This window comes from Ailuropoda melanoleuca, chromosome 9 (genome assembly GCF_002007445.2).
Source record: "Ailuropoda melanoleuca isolate Jingjing chromosome 9, ASM200744v2, whole genome shotgun sequence".
NCBI lineage: Eukaryota > Metazoa > Chordata > Mammalia > Carnivora > Ursidae > Ailuropoda > Ailuropoda melanoleuca.
Window position 1 is genome coordinate 102,573,656 of NC_048226.1, and position 27,553 is coordinate 102,601,208.

Here is a 27,553-nt window from a genome sequence, read left to right on the forward strand (position 1 = left end):
CCACCTGGCCCCCAAGCTGCAGATCCCTGGGCGTTCAGCGGGCCTCGCCCCCCCGTGGCAGAGGCGGCCCCAGGAGTAGGCACAGGCGATAGCTGATGCGGCCTCCTCTCCAGGAATGTGTACAGCCAGGAAATCTGCCTTTCCTTGGTGGGGAACGCAGTCAGCCTTCCTCCGTGCAGGAAGGTGGAGGAAAGGGCGGTTCGGTCACGGCCTGCCGCTGACAGGCGGCTTCCAGACTCACTGAAGATGGGGGGCATTAGGGTTGGCAGGAGCTAGGACATTAACCCTGGAGAATATCTAGCATCCCAGCCCTAAAGCGAAATTAATATTAGAACTGCACCCCAAACGACCTGATCCAGGTTACACACCGCGGGAAGCAGCTCGATGCCCCTCAGGCCCGTCTGGCTTCTCCAGGGCCCACACTTCTCTTTGGGGAACCCCTATCAGGAGCACATAAAAGGCAAACCAAGGTGAACGAGCAGGACTGGAATAGCCCTGGTCTTAGGAAGTGTTCATCAAGCAGAAGCCCCTGGGCCCTGGGATCACCCTCAAGGCCGGGGAGAAGGCGGGTCCCGGGCAGCCACGCCAAGCCCCAGTTGGGGTGTGGGACCGTTGGTCCTCACGTTCCAAGGCCACCACTGCCCTGAGAGTATCTGAGCACTGAGACCAGGGCAGCAGGACTTCACCTGGAAGTGTGGTCCAACCCTAGCAGCAAGTTGGCAGGCCCTCTGCAGGCAGACCGCCCCCCCCAGGCTGGACACACACACATAGGGCCGTGGCATCGCCATGGGGCGGGACAGCCCAGCAGAGAAGTCCCTGGGAAGACTCACACTCCCAGGGCCCAGCCACCGTCTGGGCCTTTGGGCCACGTGGACTCTGATGAACCCACACCCGGCGGCAGGGAGGCGAGTGGGGCTTGCAGGCACTGGGGGCATAGCAAGGTAGGGGTGGACACATGAGCACGAGCAGATGCATTGTGCAAGAGACGGCCTGCACTCCTGCCACAGCTGGGCTGTGGGCACCACAGGTGCAGTGAGAAGGGGCCGCGTGCCGCCTGCCGAGCTGTCATCTGAGCCTGGGCCCACTTTCGAGAGGGCCCACTGCCCAGTCTGCTCTTCTTGGTGGCAGAAGTGGCCAGAGGACACTCAGCCCAGGTTCCGGTTCCTGGGCTACAGCTGTGGGGAGGCCCGGCTTGCTTCTGCCCTCAGGGGCCATCACGGAGGGGGCCAGGAGGCCTGGGCTTGGCCCAGCCTGGGGCCCAGACCAAATCAGGGGCTCTGAGGACACTCCCTGCACAGGCCAGCTGCCTCCGGGGAAACTGAAGAGGGAGACCCAGCCCTGCACAGCGCCCCCAGCCTGGGAGCTGCAGTCCTCCCGGGGCGGGGTGTGTCTGGCTTGAGAGCCCCCAGGCCAGCATAGCGTCCGGACACCCCAAGCAATCCTTGGCTTCCCCCGCCCATCCTTCCCTGGGAGTCTGAGGGCCTCCTGCCTGTCCAGAGTGTCCGCGGTACATTTCCTGCAGCCTAATCTTGTTTTGGCACCTGCTCTGGAAGGTCTAAAGGAATACACCAGGCCCCTGGTTCCGCACAGACCCGTGCCCTTGGCCGGACCCTGCCTGGGCCTAGAGAAACCTCACCTCCTTCCTGCCTCAGCTCTGTAGCTTTCTCTTGGTCTCAGGCGATGCCCTGCCTGACCCTGGCCATAAACCTGGACCCTGAACCAGCTGGGCTCTAACCCTCCGGCGGGCTGACCCTTATTCCTGGCTACACGCTGCCTTATCTATGATCCCAACCTGAGCCGGATGTTGGACCAGGCCAAGGTCATCAGGACTCCACCCTTGGCCCAGACCCAGTCCCCGGAAACATGCCAGACCTTTTAATACCCCTGTGTTTATTTTAAACACTTTCCACAGGGGGGTCCCCAGGCTGGGGGGCTGGACCCAGCCCTGCAAGAGGCTGTGTGAGCCAAGGCTCTCCGAGGAGATGGCTGTGGGGCTGGGCCCTAAAAGGCAAGAGAACATTTCAAGGCAGGCACTGTGGGTAGAGGCAGCCAGGGCCACAGCTCCCACAGAGGCTCCCGCCCGGCATGCGCGGTCATGCTGTCCTCGTTTGAGCCCAAGCAGGGTGCTGGAGAGCCGGCTGAGGGCTCAGTCTGTGGGCGTGGATAGTGGCACCCCACATCGGAAGCCACAGGAACCATCCCAAGCCACCAGTGGGGAAACCTGGAGAAGGCTCAGGTGAGGCCTGACATGAGGCTCAGGAGTGGGCGTGGGGGGAGTGGGGACAGGCCAGCAAGGAGTGGGACACGCGATGGGGGACTTCAGGCTGCTGGGGAGGAGAGCCCAGACTGGCCGGGGAAGCTGAGCCAGGCTGTGTGCAAAGACCAGGAAGCAGGCACCCTATCATGGGGCCAGCTCACAGGGTCGGGCCAGTCTCTCGGTGTCCCCACCCGAACCCAGCTCGGGAGGCCAGGTGCCATCCAGGCTGGGGTGGGGCACACTCCAGGGAGCTGGGAGAGCAACAGGCCTGAGTGGGAACAGAGGGGCCCATGGGTGCAAGAGGCAAGGGGGCTGCCAAGGGCAAGATGGTGCTTGCACAGAAGGCACCGCTGTCCTAGGTCACACGGCTGTCGTGGCGGCACATTCCTAGAGAGGGAGGGTTTGTACGCATCCAGTACCAGGCCCAGGGCCCTCATGCAGAGCCGCTTCTGCACACCTGCCCCTGCCAGGACTGGCCACAGAGCAGTATACGGCCAGACTCGGACCACAGGCACCCTCCGGGCTAGCTCAGGGTCAGGTTCAGCCAGGTCCCAAGCCGCCCCAGCGGCCTATGAAGCTCCGGGGCTGGAACGGGCTGTTGGCATAGACTGGTGGGGGCCGGCTGGGCCAGGTGTGGTGCCGGAGGCCTGGGCGGAGGAGACGCAGGCTGCGGGGCGGGGCCTGTGCGTGGGCCAGCAGAGCCACCTGTCCGGCGGACACGTGAGCCGCGGCGACCACAGCGGGCTCTGGGTCACTCTGCAGCTGCCCCAGGTCTGCAGGGATAGGGCAGCTCAGGCAGGGTCGGAGGGCCCTCAGAACCACGATGTAGCCCAGGTCCCTGGCCCTCCGCCTATCCATTCCCATCCACTCCGTCCTAGCACCCCCGGCCTCTCCAGGCCCCCACACCCTGGTGAGCGAGCCGGGTCCTTACCCTGGAACAGGGAGTCCAGCAGGTCCTGGTTGACACGGCCAGGGCTGGTGTGATGGACGAGGAAGCCTGGACCAAGACATGCCTGTGAGCGCCCGCCCCAGGCCCCCATCGGGGAAGAGCTGGTCCAGCTCCCAGAGCTCTCTCTGAGTTCGAGGGACAGACAGCAAGCCTACCTCACCTAGGAGCACGGCAGCTGCCCAGCGCAAGCGGCACTGTGGGCTCCGCAGGTAGCCCTGGCTCTGGCTCAGGAAGCTGGGGATGTGACTTGGGTACTGCTGAACCTGGGGGCAGATGGGTTCATGGCAGTACAGGAGGGCCCGTCCCACATGGAGAGGGGGTGGCAGACATGAGCCCAGGGCCTGGGGTCCCCCTCCCCCGCCCCGCTGCAAGGCACCAGGGCTGGAGGTCTTAGATCTGCCACCACCTTGGCTGGGAGAGTGAGGAGACTCCTTTCTGGGGGGAGGGCCCTGGTGTATACTGGACCAAGTAGGCAGCTGACCGCACCCCATCACCGCCACTGTCCTCCCTCTACTGACCAGGCAGTGGCAGATGCGGCTTAGGGCGTCAGGGCTGTCATAGTGGGCCACAGTGACCATGTCCACCAGCAGGCCCCAGCGCAAGGCCTGGTCACAGCGGGCCAGGGTCCACTCTGAACTCTAGGACAAGGGAAGAGAACAGGGTTAGGGTCCAGAAAGTGGCAAGAGATAGCTGGGGTGTGGCCAGGATAGGGGTGGAAGAGCCCAGGGCAAGTGGTCCAGGAAAGACCAGGAACCCCGGGAGCCCTTGACACTCGCACCTGAAGTCCTTGCAGAAATTCCTGATCTATGTAATCTTAGGGGGTGTGCAGGGTGGGGATGGGTAGGGCTGGATGGGGACAGCAGTGGGACAGTCTTGGGGGGCAGCTGACCTCAGCAGCGTCCCGGCTGGGATCTTGCAGGCGCAACAGCAAAGGGACGAGGCTCTGGAGCACCAGCTTCCGCAGGGGGCCGCGGAGCCCCACCCGGAGCCCACCCCGGCCCCGCCGCACCAGCGTCCCGAGAAGCCCGAAGGCCGAGGCACGGACCGAGTCCCTGGCCTGCGTGCAAGGGCTTGGTCAGGGCAGACCAAGAACCGGGAGAGTCTGGGGAGGGCTGCAGTCTGGACAGTGATGGGGGGTGGGGGGCTGGGTGGGGAAGGACGGGAGCGTGGGCAGCAGCGTGCTCACATGCCGCACCTGCGGGGCAGTGACTGGTGGGCGGCCCCTCGCGCCCCGGCCCAGCCCCCACCCCCCAGCCCTGTCCCTCACCTTCCCGCGGCTCAGGGCCAGGTGCCCGAGGCCCAGCAGGCCCAGCCAGTGCACGGTGGGCTCGGGGTCGCCCTGCCAGGCCCGGAGCCGCTCCAGGATGACCTCCTCCCGCAAGAGCCTTGCTGTGGGCCGACTCTGCAACAGCTGAGATGGGCCCCGGGGTCAGCATGCTCGAAGCCCCCATCCGGGGGCGCAGCTTAGGGGCCAGGTGGGTGGCGCCCCCCACCACCCACGCGGAAGCAGGCTCACCCCGGTGAAGAAGGCCATGGCCGTGAGGCGCTGCGTTTCGTCGGGGCTGCGCAGCCACGGCAGCAAGTTCCCGAACAGGCCGCGCAGGTGGTGGTCCGCGTGGGCCACCATGGCACTGGGATGGGGCACAAATGGGGGTCCTCAACCTCCTCTTACTGCCTCACCCTTCCAGAAGCCTCCACCAGACCAGCCTCCCGCCCCTGCCTCTTCCCCAACAGCCCCGCCAGCACCTGGCCAGCAGCAGGACGCCTTCCAGGTGGGTGTGGGCTCCCACCAGCCTCCTCCAGCCTCCAGACTGCTCCATGCATGTGACCACCATGCGGCCGCCATCCCCGGTAAGCAAGGCCTTCAGGGCCTCCACGGCGCAGCTGGAGGTGGGGGCAGGCAGCAGGTGGATCGGGAGGGCTGGGGGCTGGGAGGGCACTGGCCCAGCCCTCTCTTCCCTCTGGGGTGGGCCCCTCACCTGGTGTGGCTGTGTGGTGGCCCTCGGTGCGAGGGGGCCCACACCTTCAGGGCGTCAGGGGGGTGCACCCGCCGCGCCAGCCGGTGGAGCTGCGTGACCAGCACGAGCAGGAGGTGTGGGTAGAAGCCCCGAGTGGCACCCACGCAGCCCGACACAGCCAGCATCTCCCCAAGGGCCCGAGTGGCCTGCGGAAGAAGAGGCCGGTCAGGCTCTGGGCACTGCGGACAGAGAGCCGGGACAGGGCCTCGGACACTTGAGGGACGGGATGAATGCGTCGGACCCCGGTGAGAACCTGCTGCCCCCCGTGCCCCTGGGGCCGGACTCTCCGACCCCTCGGCCCCCGGGGCGGCTCCCACGGCACCGGCTCGTCACCCACCGCCAACGCCTCCAGCTCGGGCCCGGCTTCATCCTTCAGTGCCCACAGCAGCTGGACCAGCACCTGCCCATTCACGCGCGGATTTCGGCTCAGGCTGCGCCACAGCTCAGCGGCCGCCCTGGGGGTAGGAGCACCTGAGATAGGGTCCGATGTGGGGGGTCCCCGGGCCAGGGTCGGAGGTGGCCACGAGGACTCCAGCATGCAGAGAGTCGGTCGACCATCCCCCAGCTCTCCATCCGCTAACCCCAGAGCAACAGAGCGCTTGCTGTCTGCGTGGACGACTCGCCGCTGCCGGGCGGGGGCCGCTCTGGGCTCGGCGGGGCTGGCAGCAGCGCAACAAGCTGGCGTTAGACACAGTCACGTGCGGAGCGAAACCAGAGATCCCTTCCCCTGCACACTGACCAAAGAGCCAGGGGCGCTGGGGAGAAGCAGCCACCCGGCTCCCTCGCCCCACCTCGGAGCCCCAGGCGGGGCTTCCCGGTGTGACCTGGAGGGAGAAGGCAGGCCCCCAAGCCAGGAGCCCAGCACCAGGACCCCGAGGCGTGAGCAGCGGGGAGTGCATGGAGGACCGGAGTCAAGCGGAGGGAATTCAGAGGCTCTGCCCCCTCCATAACCCGCCCCACCAGGGCTAGACTCCACCGCCAATCAGGAAGGGGGAAGGAAGCTGCGTGGGGGCCTCAGGGATGTGGCTGCTGGCGCCGGCGAGGCAGGTTACCGGTCCAGGGGCAGTGAGCTTGGCAGCAGCGCCCACACCACTTCCCGCGCGTGCTCCAGGGCCAGCGCGCTCAGCACGCGGAGGGCCGCCCGCCGCGGCCTCCCTTCAGCCAGGCTGGGCACCTGTGCCAGCAGCCCACGCACCAAGGTGTGCACCTGGCAGGGAGAGCAGACGTCAGGACGTATCACTCTGCACCCCCCCGGGGCAGGCGCGGCCCGAGGCTTGTGTATTTGTCGGGCTGCTCACTCTGATCCCCCGACAGCAGGAGCTCGGGGGTGGGGGGGGCTCACCTGGTACTCCAGATGCTGCCCCTGGGCCTCCAGAGCTGAGGACAGCGTGAGCACTGTGGCCTGCGTCCCCGCAAAGCCAGCCTCCTCCAGGCAGGCAGCCGTGTACACCGCCAGGTCCGCGAGGGCCCCCTCCTCCCAGGAGTTTTGGGGGTCCTAGGGCAGAGTGGGTGTGTAGTACAAAGTCCCCTTGCCTCTCCCAGCTCTCTTCCCCAGCACCCCCCAACTTCCTCCATGTGGTCCCCTCAGCTTCCCTCTCCTCCCCTCCCCACTCACCTGATAGGGTCCCTCAGGGGCCAGCTCTGTCCTGCTGGGCAGGGAGCAGGCCTCACCGCCAACGGTGGGGACGGCGGCTGCACTCTTAGGCTCCACCTCGGGTTCAAGCCCATGTTCCGGCTGAGGGCCGATGGAAGAGCGACCCGGGGTCTGCCCCTGGTTGGCCCGGATCCCTTCAGCCAGAGCCGTCAGGGTCAGAGCCCCCACAGGGCCTCCGCGGGCCCGGCCCCACACCCCCCAAGCCATGGCCACCACACACCCCGAGCTGCACAGCGGGATCCAGCCGCAGCACCTGCCCCTGGTTCTCCGGGGAGGTCGTGCCCAGGCCTGACCTAGAAGCTGGCCCCGGGCAGGCAGGACCAGGGACAGGCGTGGTGGCGCATGCGTGTGCGCTCATGCTCTTCCTGTGTGGGGGTGGGGCCATCCCACACAGTCACCCCCCGGGTGTGCGCATCAGGGGCCTGGGAAGGGCCCTCCTGCCCTTGCTGCCGGCAGTGAGTTGCCAGCCTGAAGCTGGAGCGTGTGGGGTCTGGCTCTGCCCACCAGGGCCCTGGGGAAGGGATGAGAGCCCTGGGATGGTGGATGTTGCAAAAAGAGGGGGAGAAGGGCCCTTCACCCCGACATCCAACCCCTCTGGGCGAGGAGGCCCCGGGCAGCTGTAGACAGCCCTGAGGAGACCCCAGCAGGGTCCAGGGTCCAGAAGTCAGGGCTCAACCCTGAGCTAAGGCCCTGCCTGATTCGGCCCTAAAGAAGCAGTTGGGTCCAGGCAGGGCCTGGGGTCAGGAGCTGGGCTGTCCCCACTGCATGCCGACCCAGCCAGACATCTTGGGGATGAGAAAGGTTGAGAAAGGTGTCACCACCTCTAAGCTCAGGCAGGCCTGGGGTGGAGCAGAGGCAAGAGGAGTGCCCCCGCTGCCACCCAGGTGCCCTTATAGGGGCCTGCCATCGTTGGGGTGGGCCTTCTGGGTCCTGGCCCGTTCTGAGGTGCTCCCTCCACCCAACACTGGACCACAGGGTTCCTGGGTCCTGGCAGGGAGGAAGCGTGCAGCTGAGAAGTGGTGATCTAGGGGTACCTGGGGCCTGGTGAACTCTGCCGCGGGTGTTTGTGAGTCTGTATCTCCCCAAGCCTCATGCTCCCCAGGGCTGGCCTGACCAGGCCTCTGCCCCAAATTCTGTCACCCTCACCCAGTGACATGGGGCACTGCCCAGCCTAACTAACCCCTAGAATCCAGAAGAGCCAGTCTGGCCAGATACTTGAAGAGGCAGACGTGTTTTGGGAAGCACCCCAGGAAGCCAGCACCCCTCCACGCCCTTTACTGCCTTTGCCTCCTTGTGCTGCCTGGATCCAAGAGGCCCGGCCCCCCTGCCCCATGTCCCACACAGCAGAGAACATTTCTCCTGGGTGGTTTCTGTGGAACCCGAGTCGCTGAAGCCAGCGGAAACCTGAGTGACTGGCTTTGTCCACACAGGCAGGACCAGCCCAGCACCGTTAATTTCTCCACTGGCCCCTGAACCTTCCTCTCCCTTTGTAAGGCTCCTGGATCAGGAGCTGGCTTCCCCCAAGGCCCAGGACTGGCTGACCCCATGACCGATGGCAGAAACCGTGAGCACAGCGCCCCCAGTGGCAGAGTCCTGCAGGGAGGACGGCCCCAGTGGCCAGGGACACCGGGGCTTCTCTTTGGCTTGGCAAGCTTGAAGTGTCCCACTGACCCCTCAGGGCAATGCCCCCAGTGGCTGTGGGAGTCTGGGGCCATGCTTGGATACAGGAAATCCCCAAGACCCTCCCTCTGGTACCTTATCCCCACCCCATGGCTCCCCCTCCCTAGCCTCCTGCAGTAATTCCACCAACCCCTAGGTGGCCACTAGCCGCCTCCCTTTCTCCATAGCCCTGTCCCCGCAGTCCAGCTGCACGGGCCTCCGACTGCCGGCCTTGGCTTAGCACCTGACCACCCTCAGACCCCAGCACAGGGCAGCCTCCCTACTCGGGCAGAGCCTGGGCCTCTCCTGGGAACATGAACCCAGGCTCTGACCCCTAAGTCCCGCCCACCCTCGGAGGCCCTGGGGGGTCAAGTGAGTGGCCGGCTGGGTGAAGAAAGGACACGTGACAAGTTGTGCAGGGCAGCGAGTGACTCGTGTTGGTTTCAGGCAGCCCCAGCACGGGCTCAGGGGGCTCCTCCCGCCCGCAGTCTGTCCACCAGGGCCTGCAGCTTATCAGACAGCGCCACCTGTAGGAAGAAGAGAGGACGACGGGTGGCCATAGGGACGGCGGGTACTGGGGCGAGCGGACCAGGTGGACGCGCACCTACCCGGTAGGGCGCAGGCTGCTCCAGCCGCTTGTGCTCCGGGCTCAGACGGCTTAGAGACAGCTGGGCGAAGTCTCTAGATTCGGCCAGAGATGGGAGGGGCTCACACAGCTGGGGGGAAGAGGGAAGGCAGGGGCTGGTTCAGCGGTCAGGGTCGGGGCCAGGGCTCAACTCAGGTTGAGGTGCAGACTAAGGCAGTAGGTGGAGGCAGCTACCTGTCCCCGCCGGACCCAGAGTCTCAGCAGGGGCTCCACATGGGCAGGCCTCACGGTACAGGCTTCCTGGGCCCCTCGAGGCCAGACCCTGAGCTCCTGGCCAGCCTGCGGCGGCGGCTCCTCCACCAACTGCAGCACATCCAGCAGCGGAGACCCTGTGTGCGCCAAGAATAAGCAGGGGCCTGGGGACCTGAGAAGGACCACGGGGCGTAGGAGGGGCCTCACCATCAGCGCCCAGGAGCCGGAAAGCGGCCTTGCTCCCAGGCAGCGTCTGTTTCTCCGGGTCCTCAGTCAGCTTCATCCGTGGTTGGCCCCCCACGGACACCAGCTGCAGAAACATGTGTGGGGTTGCTGGACTCTGCTCCCCCAACCCATGATCCCTCTGGCCCACCCCGCTGGGTCCCAGATCCTATCCCTACCTTATAAACACAGCCCAGGGAAGGCTGGCGGGGACAGGTGACCACATTGGTGCCAATGCCAATGACGTTGATCTCACTGCCCTGGGTGAGGACAGAGAAGTTGGGACTGAACTTAATGTCTGCAGGCCCAAGGCCGTCTTAGCCCCCCTCTGGCCTGCCCCTGCCCCGCCCCACCTCCTGGGCCAGCCGGGCCAGCTCCTCCTCATTGACGTTGTTGCTGACGGTGATGGAGACCGATTCCAGCCAGGGTACCTGGAACCTGTGATGGGGGCAGTCCCTCAGGTGTTTCCTGATGCACCCGGTCACTCTACCTCCCCGGTTATGCATCCCCCCCAACCTGACAATCTGCCTTCAGACACATGGGCCCTGGCCTTTTCCTTATGAGCCCCTGGGTGAACCCACCCGATTTCCCTGCCAAGGTCCCAATGTCTCTATTGCAGTAGCAACCACATCAGACCTCCTCACTTCAGGAGAGACAAACTGCTCTCTCCTCTGCCCCGTCCCAACGTTCCTGCCCCCGGACAGTATCTCTCAGTGGACATAACCCATCCCAGGGGACTCACTGGGCCGAAATGGTCCTGAAAATCTTGCGGATCTCCTGGGCCTGCTGAAGCAAATCACCACTGTCCAATCTTACACCCACTGCTCGGTAGCCCAGCTCCCCCAGTGCCAGGGCTACTGCCAGAAAGTTAGGAAGACCGCTCCTGCCAGCAGGAACGAGAAGGGTCGGTGAGGGTCCACAGCTGCTCTGCAGAGCCCACCCAGGGGAGGACGTGGGCCTCACCTCTGCACACTGTAGGTGTCCAGCAGGCCCTGGAAGGCCCGGGGAAAAGCCAGGGCATAGGCCACAAAGGCTGCCCGCTCCCCTCGGTGGGGCTCCTGCACCCCCAGTCTCAGATGGGCACACACGCGATCCAGCCATGCCTCCACACAAGCAGCCAGATCCACCCTGGGGCCCTGACTGGCAGCTGGAGCCAACATCTATGGAAAGGGGTCAATGAAGGCTGGGCAGTCCCTAGTGCAGACTGAGGACTGGCTAACCCCTGGCTGAGGGTCTGAGCAGGGGTAATGCCACCACTGCCAGCTTCCCAGTACAGCACTGGGGCTACCTGCCAGGGGGTTCCGGTGGGCCAAGCATAGCATCTGCCTGTGCAAAGCAGCAGCGGAACCATACCTCCCCTGGGCAAGGACTGGCTTTGGGGACGGCCCGCTGGAGCACAGCGGGGGAGTGAGGGGTACTGACCGGGTTGGGGGGCACCTCAGTGCCCAAAAAGGAAGTGATGAAAGAGTGAGCGAGGGTTCCAGCCACGGGCACGCCCCGCAGCTGTCCTGCGAGCACATTGCTGCTGCCATCGAAGCCTGCACCAGAGGGTCCACAGGGTGTCAGGCAGGAATCAGTCGGGGCTGGAGGGCATCTGGCAGGTGTCCTCCTTCCCCGGCCCCTGCCGCCCACCTCCGGCTCTTACCACCCAGGTAGCTGTAAGTAGAGGCCGTAAGACCCCCGTCCGGGCCCTGGGCTCGACGCAGCCCCATCTCCAACAGCCGCTTCTTCGGACCCGCGATCAGGCGAAGCCGCGCAGCGTTGGTGGCGATGAGGCTGTCGGGGACAAGGGAGCAGGGGACCCGCGTTGAGGGTCACGAAGTCACGGCGGACCCGGGCCCCCTTCGCGGCCCTCCACAGTGGGAGCGGGAGGTCCCTGTCCAGGGCCCTGGGGCCCCGGGCTCCGCTTCCTGGGCGCAACCACGCCCCATCCCAAAGGCCCGCCCCCCCCGGAAGTCTCCGCTCGACGTCCGGGGGCCCAGCACCCCCGGGTCCGCCTCCAGGCCGGTGGGGTCCCACCTGGGCAGGGCCCCACCTGGCATAGCTGACGAGGCAGAGGAGGGGCGTCTCCAGCAGCTGCACCACCAGGAGCGGCCCGCACACCTGCAGCAAGGGCACCTGCGCGGGGGACGGGGGACGGGGGGAGCTGTTAGCTCGGAGCCGCCCGGGATGCTCGGGCCCACGCGCTCTGCCCCCAGCTCACCCCGCACTCACGCCGGGGAAGGCGAGGGAGCCCTCGGGCAGGGCCCGCACCGTCACATCGGAGCAGTCGAGGCCACGAAGGTGCTCGAAGAACGCAGGCTCCGTGTCGGGCGGCAGCACGGAGGCCAGAAACTGCACGTCTGGGGGTGACAGAAGGCCTCGTGGGCTGGAGCTAGCGCAGGCCGTGGAGGGTTCGGCGGGGCTGGGACCGTCGGGGGTCCTGGGAGGCTTGCTGGGGACTCTGGTCGGGCGGGAGTCTCGTCCGGGTCTCTTCAGGCGGGGGGTGGGGAAGGGAAAGACGCGTCTAGGTGGCAGGTGTCCAGCAGGGTCGCGGGGTCTGGACGGGGTAGGGTGGGGCTACCTGCGTCCCGCAGGCGGAAGGCGCGCAGGAAACGCACGCAGTCGCGCAGCCCGGCGGCCAGGGCGAAGGCGCCGCCGAATGGGCAGCCGCGGAAGAAGAGCTCGAACTCGGCCTGCTCCCGCGCCCGCCCCGCGCGCCAGTAGCCCAGCGCCATGGTGGCCTGGTAGAGGTCGGTGAGCAGCGGCCGTGCGGCCGCCAGCGCCTCGGGGTCCTGCTCCGCCGCCATTTCGCCCGAGCGCCCGGACTCCGGTCCGCGCTCCACCCCGCCCCGCCCGCGGAGCGACGTCTGATTGAGGCCCTGCGCGGGGACTCGGGCCCGCCCCCCGCCCCGCCTCGCCTCGCCTCGCCCCGCCTCGTCTGATTGAGGCCCCGCCCCCCGGCCCGGACTCCGGCCCGCCCCGCCCTAGAGGCAAGTCGCGCGCCTGGCGGGCGGAGAGGGAAGGGGCAGCAGGTACAGGGGACTCTAGAATCTGGCGGTGCCACACTATGGCTCAGGGACCAGTGTGGCGCTGTCAGCAAGGGGGCACCCAGGCCCCCCACCATCAAGGGGGGCAATCCATTCTTGTGTCGCCCGGGCCCCTGAAGACACCAGTTCTGACCAGAAGTAACCACAGCCGGACCCTTTCTCCCAACTCAGAATGGCTGTCTCACCAGCCTCGCTGGCCAACAGTCCAGGGGACGAGCCACTAGTGCCAAGTACTGCCCGGACGGGACCGTGAGCACAACTCCACAGGGAGACCTGTCACGGGCCTGTCCAGGGCCAGGTCTCCAGTGAGTGAGGGGCAGGCCACAGAGCTGATGCGGGCAGCGCAGAGGGCTGGAGCAGCAGGGGCCGCATCTAAGGAATGAGCCAGGCTTCCTGGAGATAGTGGGAGGCCTGGCAGCATTTCACAGGTCACACGTTGGGGGCCCATGACTAGGCACAGCAGCAGGGCCAGGACAGCCACTGGAACCTTCCCTCCCTGGACACTTTTGCTCCCATGGGGTCAGCTCAGCAGGGAACGGAACCCAGACGGGGCGGAGTGGAGAGGCCGCCTGGGCCTCAGAGCGACCAGCAGCCCCGCAGGGGAGCCCATGCACGCTGTTTCTGGCTTTAGGAGCTTGAACTGGGCGTGCTACTTGTAACCGAGGGCTGAGTGACATCAGGTGGGCAGCCGGGGAGTAGGGACACACAGTCACAAGAACCTGTACGGAGGCCAGGAAAAGGGAGGGTGGCATTGGCCTCTGGGGCCCCTGCTGGAGAAGCAGGACAGACGGCCCCGGCTGGGTCACTAATGAGAGGCAGGCCAAGTGCGAGGCCGGGAGCTGGGCAGTGCTGCTCCCTGAATGTGCCCACCCCCGGGGCCCAGACCAGGACAGGAGCCAGAGAGTGCAATCTCGGTCTTTAATGGCTGCAGGGCCTCACACACCCAAGCCCAGTGCCTAGGCTCAGATCTTGTTGAAAGCAGCAATGTCGACACTCTGCACCTGAGGAGGAAGGAGGCCAATGGTCACATGGTGCCCAGTTTCCCGAAGACCCACCCACCCTGGCCACCTGCCAGGCCAGGGGTTCATTTGGGGGCCTGGCCACTTACGTGCTCCTCGAACTTGGTGATCTCCTCCTCCAGCAGGTCGGTCCCCACCTTGTCGTCCTCTACCACACACTGGATCTGCAGCTTGCGGATGCCATAGCCCACGGGCACCAGCTTGGAGCCCCCCCAGGTCAGCCCGTCTAACTGGACGGAGCGCACGCAGGCCTCCAGCTGGGCCATATCTGTCTCATCGTCCCACTGGGAGGTAAAGGGGTGGAGAAGCTGGGTCAGGAGCCTGCAGACCCCAGGGAGTGTCCCCTGCTTCCCCCAGAGCACAGCAGAGCAAACAGCCCTTACAGGGCCCGGAGCAGTCTAGGCTGACGGCCCACGGCTCCACTGGGACACGGGGGCAGAGGCACCCCACTCACAGGCTTGACGTCCAGGAGGATGGAGGACTTGGCCACCAGCTCGGGCTTCCTCGCCTTCTTCTCCGCGTACTGCCGCAGCCGCTCCTCGCGCAGCCGCGCCGCCTCCTTGTCCTCCTCCTCATCACTGCCGAACAGGTCGATGGCATCATCCTCATCGTCCTCCGCGGCCGTGGCTGCCTTCCTGGCAGGGGGCTCCGCTTGGCGCATGGGGGACACGTGCTGCCATTGGGGAGGGAGGCTGAGGCCCGTGCCACCAGGGCCCCAGCTACGCACCCTAGCTAGGGGTCCCGAGGATGCCAGGCCCCGGTGGGGGCCAGGAGCACCTTCTGCCGCCCGCCCCTAGTGCCCAGGAGGAGAGCCCCTGGTCTGAGAGAGGCACTCACCTGGGTCTGCGGGGCTGTGGCCCGGTGGGCGGGAGAGCTCTTCTCCAGCACACTCAGCCGCGCCTCCAGCCTGGACACAGCCTGCTGCAGATCTTGTACCACTGCCAGAGCCAAGGGGTGCTGGTCAGAGGGCGGGGGCCGTGGGGGACCAGGGTGGGGTATCCCAGCTGTTAGGCCCAGGGACTCACCACCTCGCAGGCTCTGATTCTCCACTTCCAGGCTGGCGATCCGGACAGCGAGCTCACTATGATCTCCGTTGGGCCCGCTGGAGGCCCCAGGGCCAGAGCTCTGTAAGGCAGGGGAAGGTGAGGATGTGGCACCCCAGCCTGCTCCCAGGGTCCCCCTGTTCACAGCCACTGAGCCTCAGAGCCCCAACACAGGTGGGAGACCTGTGGGACACTTGGAAGCGGCTCCTGTCAGCCCTGCTGGGTCCACCTGGGACATTCCAGCCCTGAGAGTGGGGAGGAGGCCCTGTGAACACGAACCCAAGCAGGAAACACAGGGCCCAGGGGAGCCGTGGCATGCAGGTAGTGCAGAACTCACAGCCTGGCTGCCACTGCCCCTCGGGGTGGGAGGAAGCAGACCGCATACAGCCCTGGGGCAGCCTGGGCCACAGTGGGGCCAGGCAGCACTGCCTGGAACTGGACACAGGAGGGAAGAGGGTTCAGGGGCCAGTGAACAAAGGAGAAAGGAGATTTCCTGTGCAGGGGATGGCCACTCCATAGCACCTTGCCTCCCCTAGGTCATACACCTGCCACCTGGCACATGAAGCCGACCCTTGAAGGCTCTGGGTGACCCCGGGGCCTCACAGCTGCCTGCCAGCCTCCCTCGGGTTCCTCCCTGACTGGGAGCCCCTGTCATCTGACTCAGCAGGGAACTGCAGCTCAAGCCCGAGTTACAGCCCGGGGGCCTGCACGCACATCCCGACAGAGTGGCTTGGGAGGACAGCGTGTACTCGGCCCTTTCGTGAGGGCAAGCCCCACAGCCTCCTCCTCTGCCTGACACACCCCCAAATCACAGACAGGCTAAAGGCCCCCAGAAAGGCCAGGCTGACAGGCGCCCAGCTCCCTGCTGGGGATCAGTGAGCAACGCAAGGCCGACACTATCTATCCAGAGACCCACTAGCTCCCACACCTGGCTCCTAGCAGGGCCAGCTAGAGGCGGACCGGACAGCATGCCGCTGGGGCAGGGGCACTGGCACCAGGGTGGGCTCTGCTCACGGCAACCCCCTCCCCTTCAGTTCGACCCCCTCGCCTCACCAATGGAAAGCTGTGCTGGACTCGCTCAAGTCTTGGCTGCCACCACCTGGCACGTGGTCTTCTCTCCAGCACTCAGCTCCCAATGCCATTCTCATTAGCATTTCCCAACAGTTTCCGTCACACAGGGACGAAATCCCGACCACCCTCCTATTCTACCAGCCCGCACGCCCAGGCCCAGCGCCCATCTCAGCAAGCTCCCACCGCCTCCTCTCCTGGGGGCTCAGCACCTGTGGAGCAAATGCATCACGGCCCAGACGCAGGCTGGTGCTTCAAGCCTTTGCCCCGGTGACACCACTGAGTGGGGACTGCCTGCTGACAGGTCCCAAGGGTGCGAGCTCCAGGCAAGGCCCCACCTGCCACAAGGCCTAAGGAAGTGGTGGGCAGAGACAAGGGTGCTGGCAGCCACGGGGTTACCACCACTGGGCCCCCATGCCCCCAGGCCTCTCACTGAAGTCTACGCCCTGGGACGATCTCACCCACCCTGACTCTCACCCAAGCAAGGAACCCCAGCCTGTGAGGCAGACCTAGGCTACCCTGTCTAGTCCTAGCCTGTGACAGTGGGGCACAGGGGACAGTGCCACCTTCCATCCCCACTCCAACCCTGCCCCTGGCACCACACACAATTCCCAGGAAGCTCTGGGTTCTAAAGTCCCAGTGGCTGCTGGGCTCTACTCCAACCCAAATCCAAGCCTGGAGCTGGCCCAGCAATGTCCTTCCTGGGTCCCTGTTAGTGGCTGAAGGATACGCCTCTCAAGTTCCTGCCATTGTCTCAGAACAGGACCTTATCTGGAGATGGGGGCTTTACAGTGGTAATCCAGTTATAATGTCATTAGGATGTCCCTAATTCTGACTAGTGTCCTTATGGAAGGAAATTTGGACACAGACACCCGGAGGGAAAACAATGGAAAGACACAGGAGAACAAGGGCCACCCATGTGCCCAGGGGAGGGCTCAGAACCTGCCCACGCCTTGACCTTGGACTTTAGCTTCCAGACTGAGAAAATGAAGTGTGCTGCTTAAGCCCTTGGTCTGGGGTGCTTTGTTACAGCAACCCCAGCAAACCAGCCCCCAAGTCCTAGCAGTCAACCCCCAACACAGCCAGGGCGACCTGAGGGCCAGAGGAAGAGCTCCTGCAGCCTGCTTCGCTCCCCGACCCGGGCCTTCTGGGAGGCTGGAATCCCACACGCTGGCCTGCACGCGAGGCCAAGCGTAAAGCAGGGCCCCCGAGGCAGAAAGCAGTGGCAACAGCCCCTGGGGTTTGTCGAGAACCGTCCTGCCTACGGCCCAGGAGCCAGGACGTCCAGACCAGCCGCGACAGGCAAACTTGCCCGCATACTAATCCCCAAAGGCGATACAAGGATGACGTCCGATGGCAAGAGGGACTCTGCCCATAGGATGAAGTGGAGACTCTGGAGACAGAGAAGCGCTCCTGGGTTATCTGGGTGGGCCCCGTGTCAGCGAGAGGCAGGAGAAGGAAGCGTGACGAAGCGTGACACGGCTGGCCAGAAGCCACAGGCCAAGGGATGCGGACAGCTTCTTCGAGTTGGAAAACGCAATGAAAGAGCGTTTTTCCTGAAGTCTCCGGAAGGAACACAACTCATGATGCTCAGCCTTCAAGGACAGGCTGCCGGCTGTCCCACGGGGGGAGTGAGGTCCTGCCTGTAGCGCCCAGGAAGGCAGAGCAGCAGGTCTATCTCCTCCCAGGGACACACCTGCCCAGCCAGGCTGGGAACACAGCTGGACATGGACCTGCCCTCCTCTCTCCATCCCATCTGGGACCTGGAAGCCGAACTGGGCTGCACGGCCCCTCTCTGGTCCTCCACACAGCCTGTGAACCGATCTCTCTGGGGCGGTGGGGCCCAGGGAGCGCGAGAAGGGACAGCAGATGGCGCCGCTCGCACTCCTCCCCAAGCAGGGCACAAGGCGAAGAGGTCGCCTCCAGGCCTGTGCCTGCGGAGCGCGATGGAGGACGACAGTGCTGGGCCAGGGATGGTGCGAAGCCGCAGCCAGAGTGAGGGCAGGAAGGAGTCCTGGGCGACCGCCAGCAAGCAGACAAGAGGCACACCAAGGAAGGCTTTGGGGGTGGTGGGAGTCTAGGTTCCTGTCCCAGCAGGAACACGGCACTGTGCACCTTGCCCTAATTTTGCTCCAAGGCCCAAAACGCTCAGCAGCGGGACCCGGGGCAAAGTCCGACACGCCGTTTGGCACGAAGGCAGCAGTGCCAGTGCGAGCCGGCAGGTACTCACCCCCGCCAGGGATTTCTGGATGTTCTCTCTGGCTCTCGCAATGTCTCGGAGAATCACACTGGCGCCGTTCTCCTGCAGACAGGGCACAAGGAACCAAGCATTTTTTTTTCATTAAAACAATTTTAATGAAAAAAAAAAAGAGAGAAACCCTTCTACGGAGACCAAGCGAGAGCTGCGCAGAGTGAAAGCTCAGCGGCACGGCAAGGAGCGCAAGGTGCTAGAGTCTGCCAGAGTCTTCTTGCCGTGACGACAGGGCCTGAGGGACACCCCGCCTGCGGGCAATGCCATCCTGATGGGCACCGGTGTGCCCACTGGTCTGACATGGTGGAGGTGAACTGTCTATCCTGTGCCAGCGCACGAGCAGATCTGGAACCCTGGGAGCCTCCAGGGCCACACCTCCCAAGACCCCACCAGCAGCACCTGGAGCAGCGCCACCTGGGCCGAGCAGCCTCTGCCCTCCGTGGGGCACCGTCCCCCAGTGCGCCGAGTACATCCCTACCTGGCGCGAGGAGCCAGCCACAGGCCCGTTCATCTGCTCGTAGAATCTTCTTTCTGCATCATCGTATTTGAACTTGTCAAACCAGATCTTCTCATGCACTAGGAAGTTGGTAGCCATTTTCCTGCTGGAAAGGGGAGACAGACTAAGACAGTCTGCTGGAAGGAAAGGGTGTATCCCCAAAGGCCCCAGGCCTGGCCCGCATGAGCACCTCACCAACAGCCCAGATACAGGGTACAGGGCGACCAGGGGTCCAGGGTAGAGCACGGGTGGTCTCGGCATGGCTGAAGCCAGTCTGTAACCAGCACCCCCTCCAAACACACACCATCCCTGCTCCCGCCCCTTTGGTTCTCAGGTTGGCAGTTCCCAGGCTTGTCCCCATGACCAGTGGCTCTCAAACTCGGGTGAGGAACTTCTGGGGGTCCCCAGGGTCCTCCCTTTCCAACCACGCATTTGTGCAAGGCTTAGTTTATGTCCATCAAACAATTCACACCAACAGACTGAATGCAGAAGCAAGTGTGAGGAGCCAGCTCCCTCCTGTTAAGCAAGACGCTAGAGATCTGCAGAGAATGTCGCACAAGCCACTGAACCGTTGTTATGGGAAAACCGTCGCTCGTAAGAACAAGTCATTAACAGTAACAAGTAACAAACTTATTTTTCAATGAATAAAGTACTTCCATCATCTGTTTTCAGTGCTAACATGTGCTAACAGTGCTAACACAAAAATCTACAGATACAAGAAAAGCTCTGTGGGGCCCAGAGGCCACTGAGCTTGAGAACTGCTGCTCTCCACCAGAAGCCCCACTAGGCCGCCAGCTGCCCTCTCCCCACGGAGGACAGCCCCTCCACTTCCGGACCCAGGGCCACAGAAATGGGCCTGATGTCACCAATTCTCTGTGCCGAGGGCCCCGGGCTATCACTGGACCTCCCCAAGTGTGCCCTTGGTGACAGAAAGGGGGCTCGGTCCCATGACTCTCCTCTACCCACCCCTGTACCCCCATCAGGAGGAGCCAGGCCACTGCGGACAGTTTCAGCTCCATGCCCCCCGACACTGCCGGATGGGGACATTCCTGCACAAGGGGTCCCACACCCTGTCCCTCACACCAAGGTCTGGATTCTGTCAAACCGGCAAATCCAACCCCACCGAGGAGGTGTGAGGCTACCGACGGGCACGAGGCGCCAGGGTGGCGTGGCTTCCCTGAGGTCCGGCCTGCGCAGCCACCCACACCCGAGGCCCTCCCGCTGCTGCATGTGCAATGTTCCCTTGCAGCCGGCCATCTCTGCCGGGCCGTCCGCCTCCACCCCTGCCCTTCTCCAAGCCCTGGCGCCCACACACCACTGCTGGGGTCGCACAGAATCAACCTGGGGCAAGCCACGGGTACCCAGGCTGAAGGCAAGTAAGCCTCGTCCAGGGGTCTCCTTCAGACAAGGCTGCTCAGTGGACAGCATGCTGGTGTCCCAGGGACACTCACCTCACCTCAGAGCTGGTTCCACACAAGGGAGGCAGGGGGGACATGCCGGCTCCCACGTCTTCCCCAGTGGGGCTTGGGCCAGGAGCCTTCGACACTTCCCCTGCTCTGGCCTGTGACAGCCAGAGGGGACTCTGGGAGCTGCCCAGCCAAGGGGAAACCCTGCACAAGGCAGACTCGGCCCTGTGCTAACCCCTCCCACCCCCAATAGCCCCAAACCTTGGGAGGTTTTCGCTGCGCTAACCCAGAACTACCCCTGCCCAACCCACTCCTGTATCCAACTAAGCCGGGTCCAGAGTGTCGGGGAGAGCTGCGCCGGGGCAGGGGTGGGGAGAAGGGCAGGCAGGGCCCCAGCCCAGGGAAGCCCAGGCCAGGAACCCGCACGGCATGTTTCTCCTACTTGGGTCTCAGGCTGGACACGGACGGGCCAGACCGGGCACTGGGTCGGTGAGCCAGGGAAGCGGCTTCGAGGCGCCAGGCCATGCGGAGGGCCTCGGCAGCATGGTGGCGGCACTCTGCGCTGTCATAGGTGGGCTTGCTGAGCCAGGGGGCCTCGGCATCCTTGTGCAGGAAGTACCAGTAGGGCAGGGCAGAGGCGGCCTCCCCGTCAACCCGCCGAGGCCCGACCCGCTTGCTTCCCACGGCGTTTCGGCCCCGCCGGTCTCTGCGGCCCCGCCTGGCCCCCTCAGCCTGGCCCGCTCGCTCCTGTAGGCGCACCTTCCCGGGGGGGTGGCCGTCGAACATGGCCTCGTAGAAGCCCCTCTCCGCTGCATCGTACTGGGGCTTCTCCAGCCACACCTCCTGCACCAGTGCCTGCAGGCTGCCCAGGGGGGACTGGCTGTGGGCCGGGGGGCTGGGTTGGCGGGGGAGCACCAGGTCAGGGGCAGCTGCCTGCCGGCCCGTGTCAGACGCCCCTTGCCTGCCGCTCCCCTCAGCGGCCGACAGCAGGGCCTGAGACCACTCCACGAACGCCCGCTCGGCCTGGTCGAAGGAAGACTTGTTGACCCAGATGCCCCAGGTCACGTGGTGGCAGGCCACCCGGCTTCCATGGGTGCAGGGACCCCGCGGGGCCGCTGGCTGGGCTGCCTGGGCGGCCGCATCCGCCAGCCTCCGGCGGTAGGAGCTCTCTGCCTGGTCAAAGGCCGGCTTGTGCAGCCACACGTGCTCAGCTGAGAGGCCCACAAGGGCCAGGCCTGCCTGGCCGAGCCCGCTCTTCGGGGAGCGCCTCCTCTTCTGCACAGGCTTCTCCCCGTCGTGGCTCTTCCGGGGGTCACTCGTGCTGCTGCTGCCGGGGCCATCTGCCTCCTCGGCGTCCTGGGCCCCCTCCTGCCCTGGCCCATTCACAGCTGGCCCCTCAGCCAGGAGCTGCTGGGTGGCAGCGGCTCGTGCGGCCTCCTGCTCGTAGAAACGCCGCTCGGCTTCGCCATACTTCTGCTTGTCCTCCCAGACAGTCTCCAGGGCACAGGAGGCTTTCCCGCTCCTCATCTTCCGAGCAGCGTTAAAAAGCAAGCACAAGAGGGCAGTTGCAACACAGCGGGCCACGCGACGATGGCGCCCCCACCCCCCCCAGCCTGACTCTGGGGCTGGCTGGGCCGGGCGTGCTCCCCAATGGGGGTGCCACGTGGTAACAAGCAAGGACCTAGACTCAAGTCCACGGGGAACTCAGTAAAGAACAATTACGTGTGCGTGTATGTGCTCTTTTAACTGTAAAACTAATCTCAGGCACCCAGGCTCTGCAAAGGGGTCTAGCCACCACGGTCTGCGAACTCCAGCCACAGACGCCTTCTCTCACGGAACCGCCGCAGAGAGCTGCTCAGTTAACACACAGGGAGCGCTCAGTTCACACGACGTTTACAAACAGAGTGCGCTTAGAATAAATGTGTTCCGTGAGACATCTGAAGACGTTTGTGCTGAGACGTTATTCATTGCTCATCTAATGTTCTACCTGACGTGCTTTGATTTTGCTACATTTGGCCCCCTTGCCTGCGACCCTGCTGCTTCCATTTTCCAGAAGCAGACTTGGTGGTCTCTGAGGGTGGCCCACCCACCCCGTGGCAGCGCACACCTGCCACCGGCCACACCACCGTCCAAAGCAGCATGCTCCAAGGGGAGCTGCCAAGGGTCTCAGGCAAGGGACAGCCTCTCGGGGGGCAGTGGGGGGCAGAGGGTGGAGGGCCGGCCCCTGAAGGGCCACACTGGGGAAGACACCTGGCTCCATGGTCAGCGGCAGCCACCTCTGCACTGGAGGCCATCAGCTCACAGCTCTGGCTGCACCTACAGCTAGAGGAGGCCACCCAAGGGTGTTAGGATGCCCTTCCCTCCTTTCAGTGCCATTTGACCCAGGATGGTGGAAGAAGGCAAGTCAGGGGCTCTGTGTCCCATCTGCTACAGTGGACAAGCCCTTGCCCCCGAATCCTCAGCTTCTCTCCTACAGGTGGTGTTCCCTCCAGTCCGGAGACCACAGTCACCTGAACTGAGGGGTCAGGGCCACTGCCACCACTGCAGCCTCTGGCTGGGAGAAGCTCAAGCCCAGAAACGCCCAGAAACCAGTCTCTTAGGGCCTACCCAGTGGTCTGAGCTCACACTCAGCTGGCTCCTAGAGGAAGGGCTCTAAGTGGCACAGAGATTCCTTCCAGCCACAGATCTGACTCCAGGCCCTGATCCCTCAAAGCAGAGGTGTCCACATCAACTGACTAACACCCAGAAGCTAACTTGCCAGGTGGCTGAGCAGCATTCCCTCAGCTCATCCCTGCTGTCCCCTGGTTCTGTGGGGTCACGCAGGGCACCCACCTGCTGGGTCCTCAACTCCAGGAGACAAGGTCTCCACAGGGAGGACAGCAAACCTTTCCCACCACCTGTAGCAGGATCGACTTCCCTTTCCTCACACCCCCCAAACAAAACTGAAACCTGGTTCTCATTAGCCAGTGGGACATGTCAGCTGTCTAAGCCCCACACTCACCAGGATTTGGGGGAAGAGTCTCCCCTGCACTGTGAAGGGACATACTGGGGTCTCTAAAGGCACATGCCACAGGACAGAAGCCCCAGGCTGGGAGAGAGCCCTGGGCCACCCCCTTGTGTCTTCCTCCCCAGGCCAGCAGCAGTACTTACCAAGGCCAGGCTGGCAGCAGAGGCAGTGGTGGGAGGTGGGAGCGTGTGCCCAGGAGGCAAGGCATTGTGACATCACCCACTGTGCCTGAGGGGACGGCAGGCCAATCGGGCAGGGCTTGTCTGCCCTTCAGTCTTTCTGGCACCAAGCCCCTGCCAGACCCTCACCAGAACAGCCCAGGGCTGGGCCGGTTAGGCCCCTTCAGTTGCACCCACTAACCTGACCCCACAGTGTTGAAGCCCTGCCAGACCCTATTGGCCTAAGTGCTGTCCTTGTGTCCCGACATGATACCAGGCTCTGCTCAGAGCTCTGGGGCCACAGCTCAGGGAGGGGGAACTGCTCGTTAGGACATCTCGGGAGAGTGAGGGATGTCGCCTGTACCAGGGGCTAGCTGGGGTGCAGCTCCACGCTCTGCCCAGAGGTGGAAACTGGCTCAGTCCAGGGAAGCACCGGGATGCCCACCCCGCCGCTGCCCTACTCCACAGGCTCAGAGTGGACCACAGCAAATCCAGCATCTCTGTGCTGGAGACAGGGAAAGGACACAGCCCCGCATGCTGTGACAAGTGGACTAGGGGCTCCCTGGCTGAGGCAAAGGGGACGCCGCGGCAGGGAACAGGTGGGTACTTACTTTCACTCTGGTCTCCTAGGACGGCATGAAGAGAAAGCAGCAAGGTTAGAGGCAGTCAGAAAGGGCAGCACAAGCAGGCTGGAAGGCCTTTGCAGGAGGTGCTTGGGAAGGTGGCCTGGAGGAATGTGGTGGGGCCAGCAGAGGCTCAGCACCCACAGACCCGCGGCCAAAACCCCAGAAGGCGACGGAGTCTACCCCTACCCACTCGGGGCGGCACTGCTCCACCGACACCTAAAACGAGCGGCTCCTAGGGTTGCCGTTATCTGGAGCCCAGGCAGGCCCTGGGGGACACCACCTGAGCACCCTCTCCTCTGTTCCGACCTGGGGAGCGGTCAGCCAGCACCACAGTGACCCCCTGGAGCTATACAGGGGATCCCTGCCCAGCCCCGCCGTCATGCCGCCACTAAGTCCAGGCTACCGGACAAGGCACAAGACAACCACAACCGGAACACGGGCCTCAGAGGCCACCAAGCCCCAGTGCCCACGCTGGAACAGGGCACCGCCATCACAGCAGGCTTGGACAAAGACAGTCTTCCCGGGGCGCACACAAGTACAGGGCTTTAGCCCGACCACAGATGGGAAAACAGACCAGAAACACCATGGGCCCCAGCCCAAATCCAACAACGGGGCAGCGCAGGAGCTGAAGCAGCCGACATGGACCTGCCCCCCCTGCCCCGGATCCGCCCAGCGGTTCAGTCACCAGAGCCCTGGAGATGGGCCTCCTTTCTCCAGTAGGACCTTGGCCTCACATGAGGGAGCACGACAGCACCAGCATCAGGTCACTGACAGACGGGGACATCCATGGGAGCCTCGGGGGGCGAGGCAGACACAAGGACAGGCAGCTGCCCACAGGAGCATACGAAAGGTCCTGGGCAGGCTACCTGCACACAGGGCGGTGAGCCACTCCTGCTGGCAGTGTCACTCGGAGCCAGTGAAGCCAGTATTGGGACCAACTACACCCACAGGGACACGGGAGGACCAGGGAGCAGGGGGCTCCTGGCTCCCCCTGCCCAGCCACTGCATCTCCCAGGACAGCTGGCAGAGGATTCCACTCCCCCCATTGCAGATACAAGAGCCCACCTCTATTGCCCTGATGTCCCTTGTCTCTGAGAGCTCCCACGTTCCATGAAGAGCTGCTGAACTCAAAACCCATCTCTTCTAGGAGAAAAGCAAGTTTGGGTTTGAATGATCCCCTTAGAGAACACAAATGTGCAAGCCCCCAGCCATACAGCGGGGACCCCATGCTGCCAGAGGGACAGGGGGACCCTCCTCTCCTACCACCTCTCCAGACGGCACAGCAAAGGCTAGCCAGTAGCCGAGTGAGACATGAGGAAAACTTGAGAACACCAGAGTAAAGACCCAGAAGGAAGGGGGCTCAGGGGTCCCTACACTCTGCTCCTGAAAGCGGACTGGACTGCCAGCTGCCAGGCTCTACCTGCTTGCTCACCTGCACGGCAATAAAGCCCGGCCGCCCACCACTAAGACCCTGCCCTAATGCCTCGGGCACACCTAGACCTCTCCCGTAAGAGGGGGCAAAGTCCCTCTGAGCTGCCCAGGGTTCCCGAGGGCCCAAGGTTTGGGAGGCCCTAGAGGGATCACGCCCCACCTAGCCCCCGGGGACTGCAGAAAAGGCAGCCAAAGCAGCAGAGTTGGTCCCGGCTACAGGCAGCCCCTCTGCGACCACCCACCCTAGCACCGTCTGCGTTCACAACTGCATGGAAGTGAATACGTGCTCCGAAGTGCAGGCAGAGCTCTTCTCAGAGCCAGGAGGGAAACCTGGCAGCAGCCGCCCCCCCAAAGGACAGTCCTGGCTGGAGGACCTTGAAGGAAGGGGGCGGATGTGGCCTGCCACAACTGTGCCCACCCAGGTGCCAGGCACCTGTAAGTCTCTGTGAGCCTGGGTGAATGGGGAAGGTTTCTGGGAAGGGCTGGCCCCTCCCAGGCTCTGCCCTCCACACCACTTTCCCATCCTCTGGACACCACCCCACCAGTCACACACACGGAGGAGCTCCCCAACTGTCCAGCCAGGGGTCAAAGAGCTCCACCCACCTTCCAGGGAAGTGGGAACCGACATAAGGTGTATGGGGAAGGGAGGGCACTGCAGGCCAGCTGCATCTCCACTGGGCCCCCAGAGTCAGACCAGCGCTTCACAACAGAGCTTTCCGTGGTCCCTTCCATGTCTGAGGGAGTGACGAGCTCTTGGCACATCTGAGTCAACACGGACAGCCGCACAGAGGGGTAGCTGACCAGGACAGCGCCGCTCCACACAAAGGCTATCTGTGTGAGGCAGGGATGCCACCTGCCTTTTGCAGGGGGGAACACCAAACCCCACTTAGAAATGTCAACCTGTCCTGTTGGCAGAAAGGGGGCCCCTATGCTGTCAGATTCAGGGCTCCCACTGCAGCTGCCCGCATCACCCCAGGCAGGCACAACAATGCCGCAGCCTGTCCGTTCCATTCTGTCCTAGCTGCCAGAGCCCAGTCTAAGCTAACCATCCTGGTCCCTGTGTCCCTCCCTTGGGGTGACCCCAATACCACACATGCTTCCCCAACACTTGAGTCCTCGTGTGTGGGGTCCCCAGGCCTCACACACAGCTGGACGGCTGCAGTGGGGAAGGGAAGCCCGAGTCAGTGAGGGGAGGAGCTGGGGACCCAGGTCTTACTGCACATCAACACCACGTGACCACCCACTTTGAGCACAGGGACAGGGCTCAACACACACCCGCACCAGCATCTCTGTGGCCCCCGAAACACACCACTGCATCAGACACCAGAGAAGTTTTTGGTTAATCTTTAAAAAGAAAAAAAAAATCACCTTCAAGAAAACCGCTTTCACAAAAACAGTAGTCAAGCACATTTGCCCACCTGTGCTGAACCCTGGTAGCCTCACCCGGCTCCCCAGGGGCAACGCTGAGATGGCTCTGCACCAGATCCTCAGGACGGCAGCTGTCTCTGGCCCATCAAGGGCTGTCCCCAGGCCATGAACCCCACAGCAAGCCCCACTCCAGATGAAGGAAAGGCCGGCCCGGAGGGCACTCCCAGGACTGGCAGGAGGCCCAGAACACTGACTGTCCTACAGCGGTGACGGGTTTGTGTGCCACTCACTCCGCAGGACGATGCTGTCCACGGGGCTGGGCACAGGAAGGTTCAAGAAGATCAGATCCCATCTGAGCCAGCCCGCTTACAGGCTCAGGGTACCCAGGAAAGGTTGGGGTGTCAGCGCTGCTCCAGCGGACGTCTCCTAAGGCATGTCCTTCCCAGCCGCAGACCAAGCCCACTCCCTCTGGGGAGGCACATGCCAGGGTCAATTTAAGAGGTGCTCCTCCCTCGGGCAGGGACCCCCCCCCCGGAGTTTAGCCAAAGATTTCTCTTGCTCCAGTGTGGCCCTTCCTTCTGGGAACCCTGACATTCACTCTCCACCCCACACCACCCCCTTGGCTCCAGGAGGATCCTTTCCCTCTCCCTTCACAGTGCCCCTGTCTCGGGGAGGAATCACCCACACCCCGTCAGAGACTGGCTTCCACGGAGCCTCCTGCCAGGGCCACCTTATCCAAACCATGACTCCCGGGCACTTAGAGAACCCTGCGAGTTCCTTTTGAGTCATTCAGCAGACACGTCCTTGCTCTTTCCCGCGTCCACGAGCTGTCAGGGTTCCACGAGGGTTGGGCCGGAGCCTGTCCCCCAGGACCGGCGCGCAGCAGGTACCCAACAACGCGTGCCGGACCAAGGAAGAGCCCCTGGACCCCCTGCCGCCGCCCTCCCGCCGGGGGCTGCGGCAAGGCCCGGCCGGCCACGTGGCCCGCGCACCCCGCCCCTCTGCGCCCGCACGCCAACCGCACTGACGGCCCGGGCCCGGACGCCGCAGAGCC

The 27,553-nt window shown here is 64.1% G+C and overlaps 3 protein-coding genes across 17 annotated transcripts; all 3 read right to left on the bottom strand.

Annotated features, from left to right (window-relative positions):
* Positions 1-820: 820 nt before the first annotated feature.
* Positions 821-8,793, bottom strand: MROH6 (maestro heat like repeat family member 6). Of its 11 annotated transcripts, XM_034668713.1 has the most exons (14): positions 6,840-8,793; positions 6,567-6,719; positions 6,277-6,431; positions 5,806-5,883; positions 5,562-5,679; positions 5,186-5,370; positions 4,953-5,090; positions 4,723-4,837; positions 4,474-4,617; positions 4,096-4,263; positions 3,725-3,844; positions 3,367-3,469; positions 3,189-3,254; positions 821-3,030 (listed from the first exon to the last, which is right to left on the bottom strand). In XM_034668713.1, the coding sequence occupies exons 1-14, from the start codon at positions 7,083-7,085 to the stop codon at positions 2,798-2,800; spliced, it is 2,022 nt and encodes a 673-aa protein (XP_034524604.1). In that variant the 5' UTR covers positions 7,086-8,793; the 3' UTR covers positions 821-2,797. The 11 variants fall into 11 exon arrangements, with proteins under 11 accessions (XP_034524604.1, XP_034524610.1, XP_034524605.1 ...); XM_034668719.1 differs by having other exon boundaries at positions 821-2,644; positions 5,562-5,883; XM_034668714.1 differs by having other exon boundaries at positions 821-2,904; positions 5,562-5,883.
* A 155-nt stretch (positions 8,794-8,948) lies between these two features.
* NAPRT (nicotinate phosphoribosyltransferase) lies at positions 8,949-12,450 on the bottom strand. Of its 4 annotated transcripts, none has more exons than XM_034668725.1 (13): positions 12,161-12,449; positions 11,851-11,939; positions 11,633-11,715; positions 11,243-11,373; positions 11,020-11,135; positions 10,561-10,757; positions 10,340-10,480; positions 9,951-10,035; positions 9,777-9,857; positions 9,583-9,685; positions 9,358-9,512; positions 9,146-9,253; positions 8,949-9,064 (listed from the first exon to the last, which is right to left on the bottom strand). In XM_034668725.1, exons 1-13 carry the CDS (start codon positions 12,384-12,386, stop codon positions 9,002-9,004), a joined length of 1,578 nt encoding a protein of 525 aa, XP_034524616.1. In that variant the 5' UTR covers positions 12,387-12,449; the 3' UTR covers positions 8,949-9,001. The 4 variants fall into 4 exon arrangements, 3 of the variants coding, with proteins under 3 accessions (XP_034524616.1, XP_034524615.1, XP_034524614.1); XM_034668724.1 differs by having other exon boundaries at positions 11,812-11,939; XR_004627962.1 differs by having other exon boundaries at positions 9,024-9,064; positions 9,146-9,278; positions 11,812-11,939; positions 12,161-12,450.
* A 1,080-nt stretch (positions 12,451-13,530) lies between these two features.
* On the bottom strand, positions 13,531-21,451 carry EEF1D (eukaryotic translation elongation factor 1 delta). 2 transcript variants are annotated; one of them, XM_019802690.1, is made up of 8 exons: positions 20,352-21,451; positions 18,486-18,606; positions 17,987-18,058; positions 14,671-14,770; positions 14,483-14,583; positions 14,100-14,318; positions 13,735-13,929; positions 13,531-13,627 (listed from the first exon to the last, which is right to left on the bottom strand). In XM_019802690.1, exons 1-8 carry the CDS (start codon positions 21,434-21,436, stop codon positions 13,589-13,591), a joined length of 1,932 nt encoding a protein of 643 aa, XP_019658249.1. In that variant the 5' UTR covers positions 21,437-21,451; the 3' UTR covers positions 13,531-13,588. The 2 variants fall into 2 exon arrangements, with proteins under 2 accessions (XP_019658249.1, XP_011226866.2); XM_011228564.2 differs by having other exon boundaries at positions 18,486-18,609.
* Between the last annotated feature and the right edge of the window lie 6,102 nt (positions 21,452-27,553).

Excerpts from the sequence above, each read along its gene's own strand:
- MROH6 (XM_034668711.1), bottom strand. The coding sequence starts at position 7,085 with ATGGCTTGGGGGGTGTGGGGCCGGGCCCGCGGAGGCCCTGTGGGGGCT. Across the intron at positions 4,618-4,722 it reads CCATGGCCTTCTTCACCGGG|CTGTTGCAGAGTCGGCCCAC; the intron begins GTGAGCCTGCTT and ends GGCCCATCTCAG. Across the intron at positions 3,031-3,188 it reads GCTGGACTCCCTGTTCCAGG|ACCTGGGGCAGCTGCAGAGT; the intron begins GTAAGGACCCGG and ends CTATCCCTGCAG.
- NAPRT (XM_034668723.1), bottom strand. The coding sequence starts at position 12,386 with ATGGCGGCGGAGCAGGACCCCGAGGCGCTGGCGGCCGCACGGCCGCTG. Across the intron at positions 10,036-10,339 it reads TTCAGGACCATTTCGGCCCA|GTTCCAGGTACCCTGGCTGG; the intron begins GTGAGTCCCCTG and ends CCCCCATCACAG. Across the intron at positions 9,513-9,582 it reads CCGGCTCCTGGGCGCTGATG|GGTCTCCGCTGCTGGATGTG; the intron begins GTGAGGCCCCTC and ends TGGCGCACACAG.
- EEF1D (XM_011228564.2), bottom strand. The coding sequence starts at position 21,436 with ATGAGGAGCGGGAAAGCCTCCTGTGCCCTGGAGACTGTCTGGGAGGAC. Across the intron at positions 18,059-18,485 it reads TGGCTGGCTCCTCGCGCCAG|GAGAACGGCGCCAGTGTGAT; the intron begins GTAGGGATGTAC and ends CCCTGTCTGCAG. Across the intron at positions 14,319-14,482 it reads CCACAGCCCCGCAGACCCAG|CACGTGTCCCCCATGCGCCA; the intron begins GTGAGTGCCTCT and ends CCCCAATGGCAG.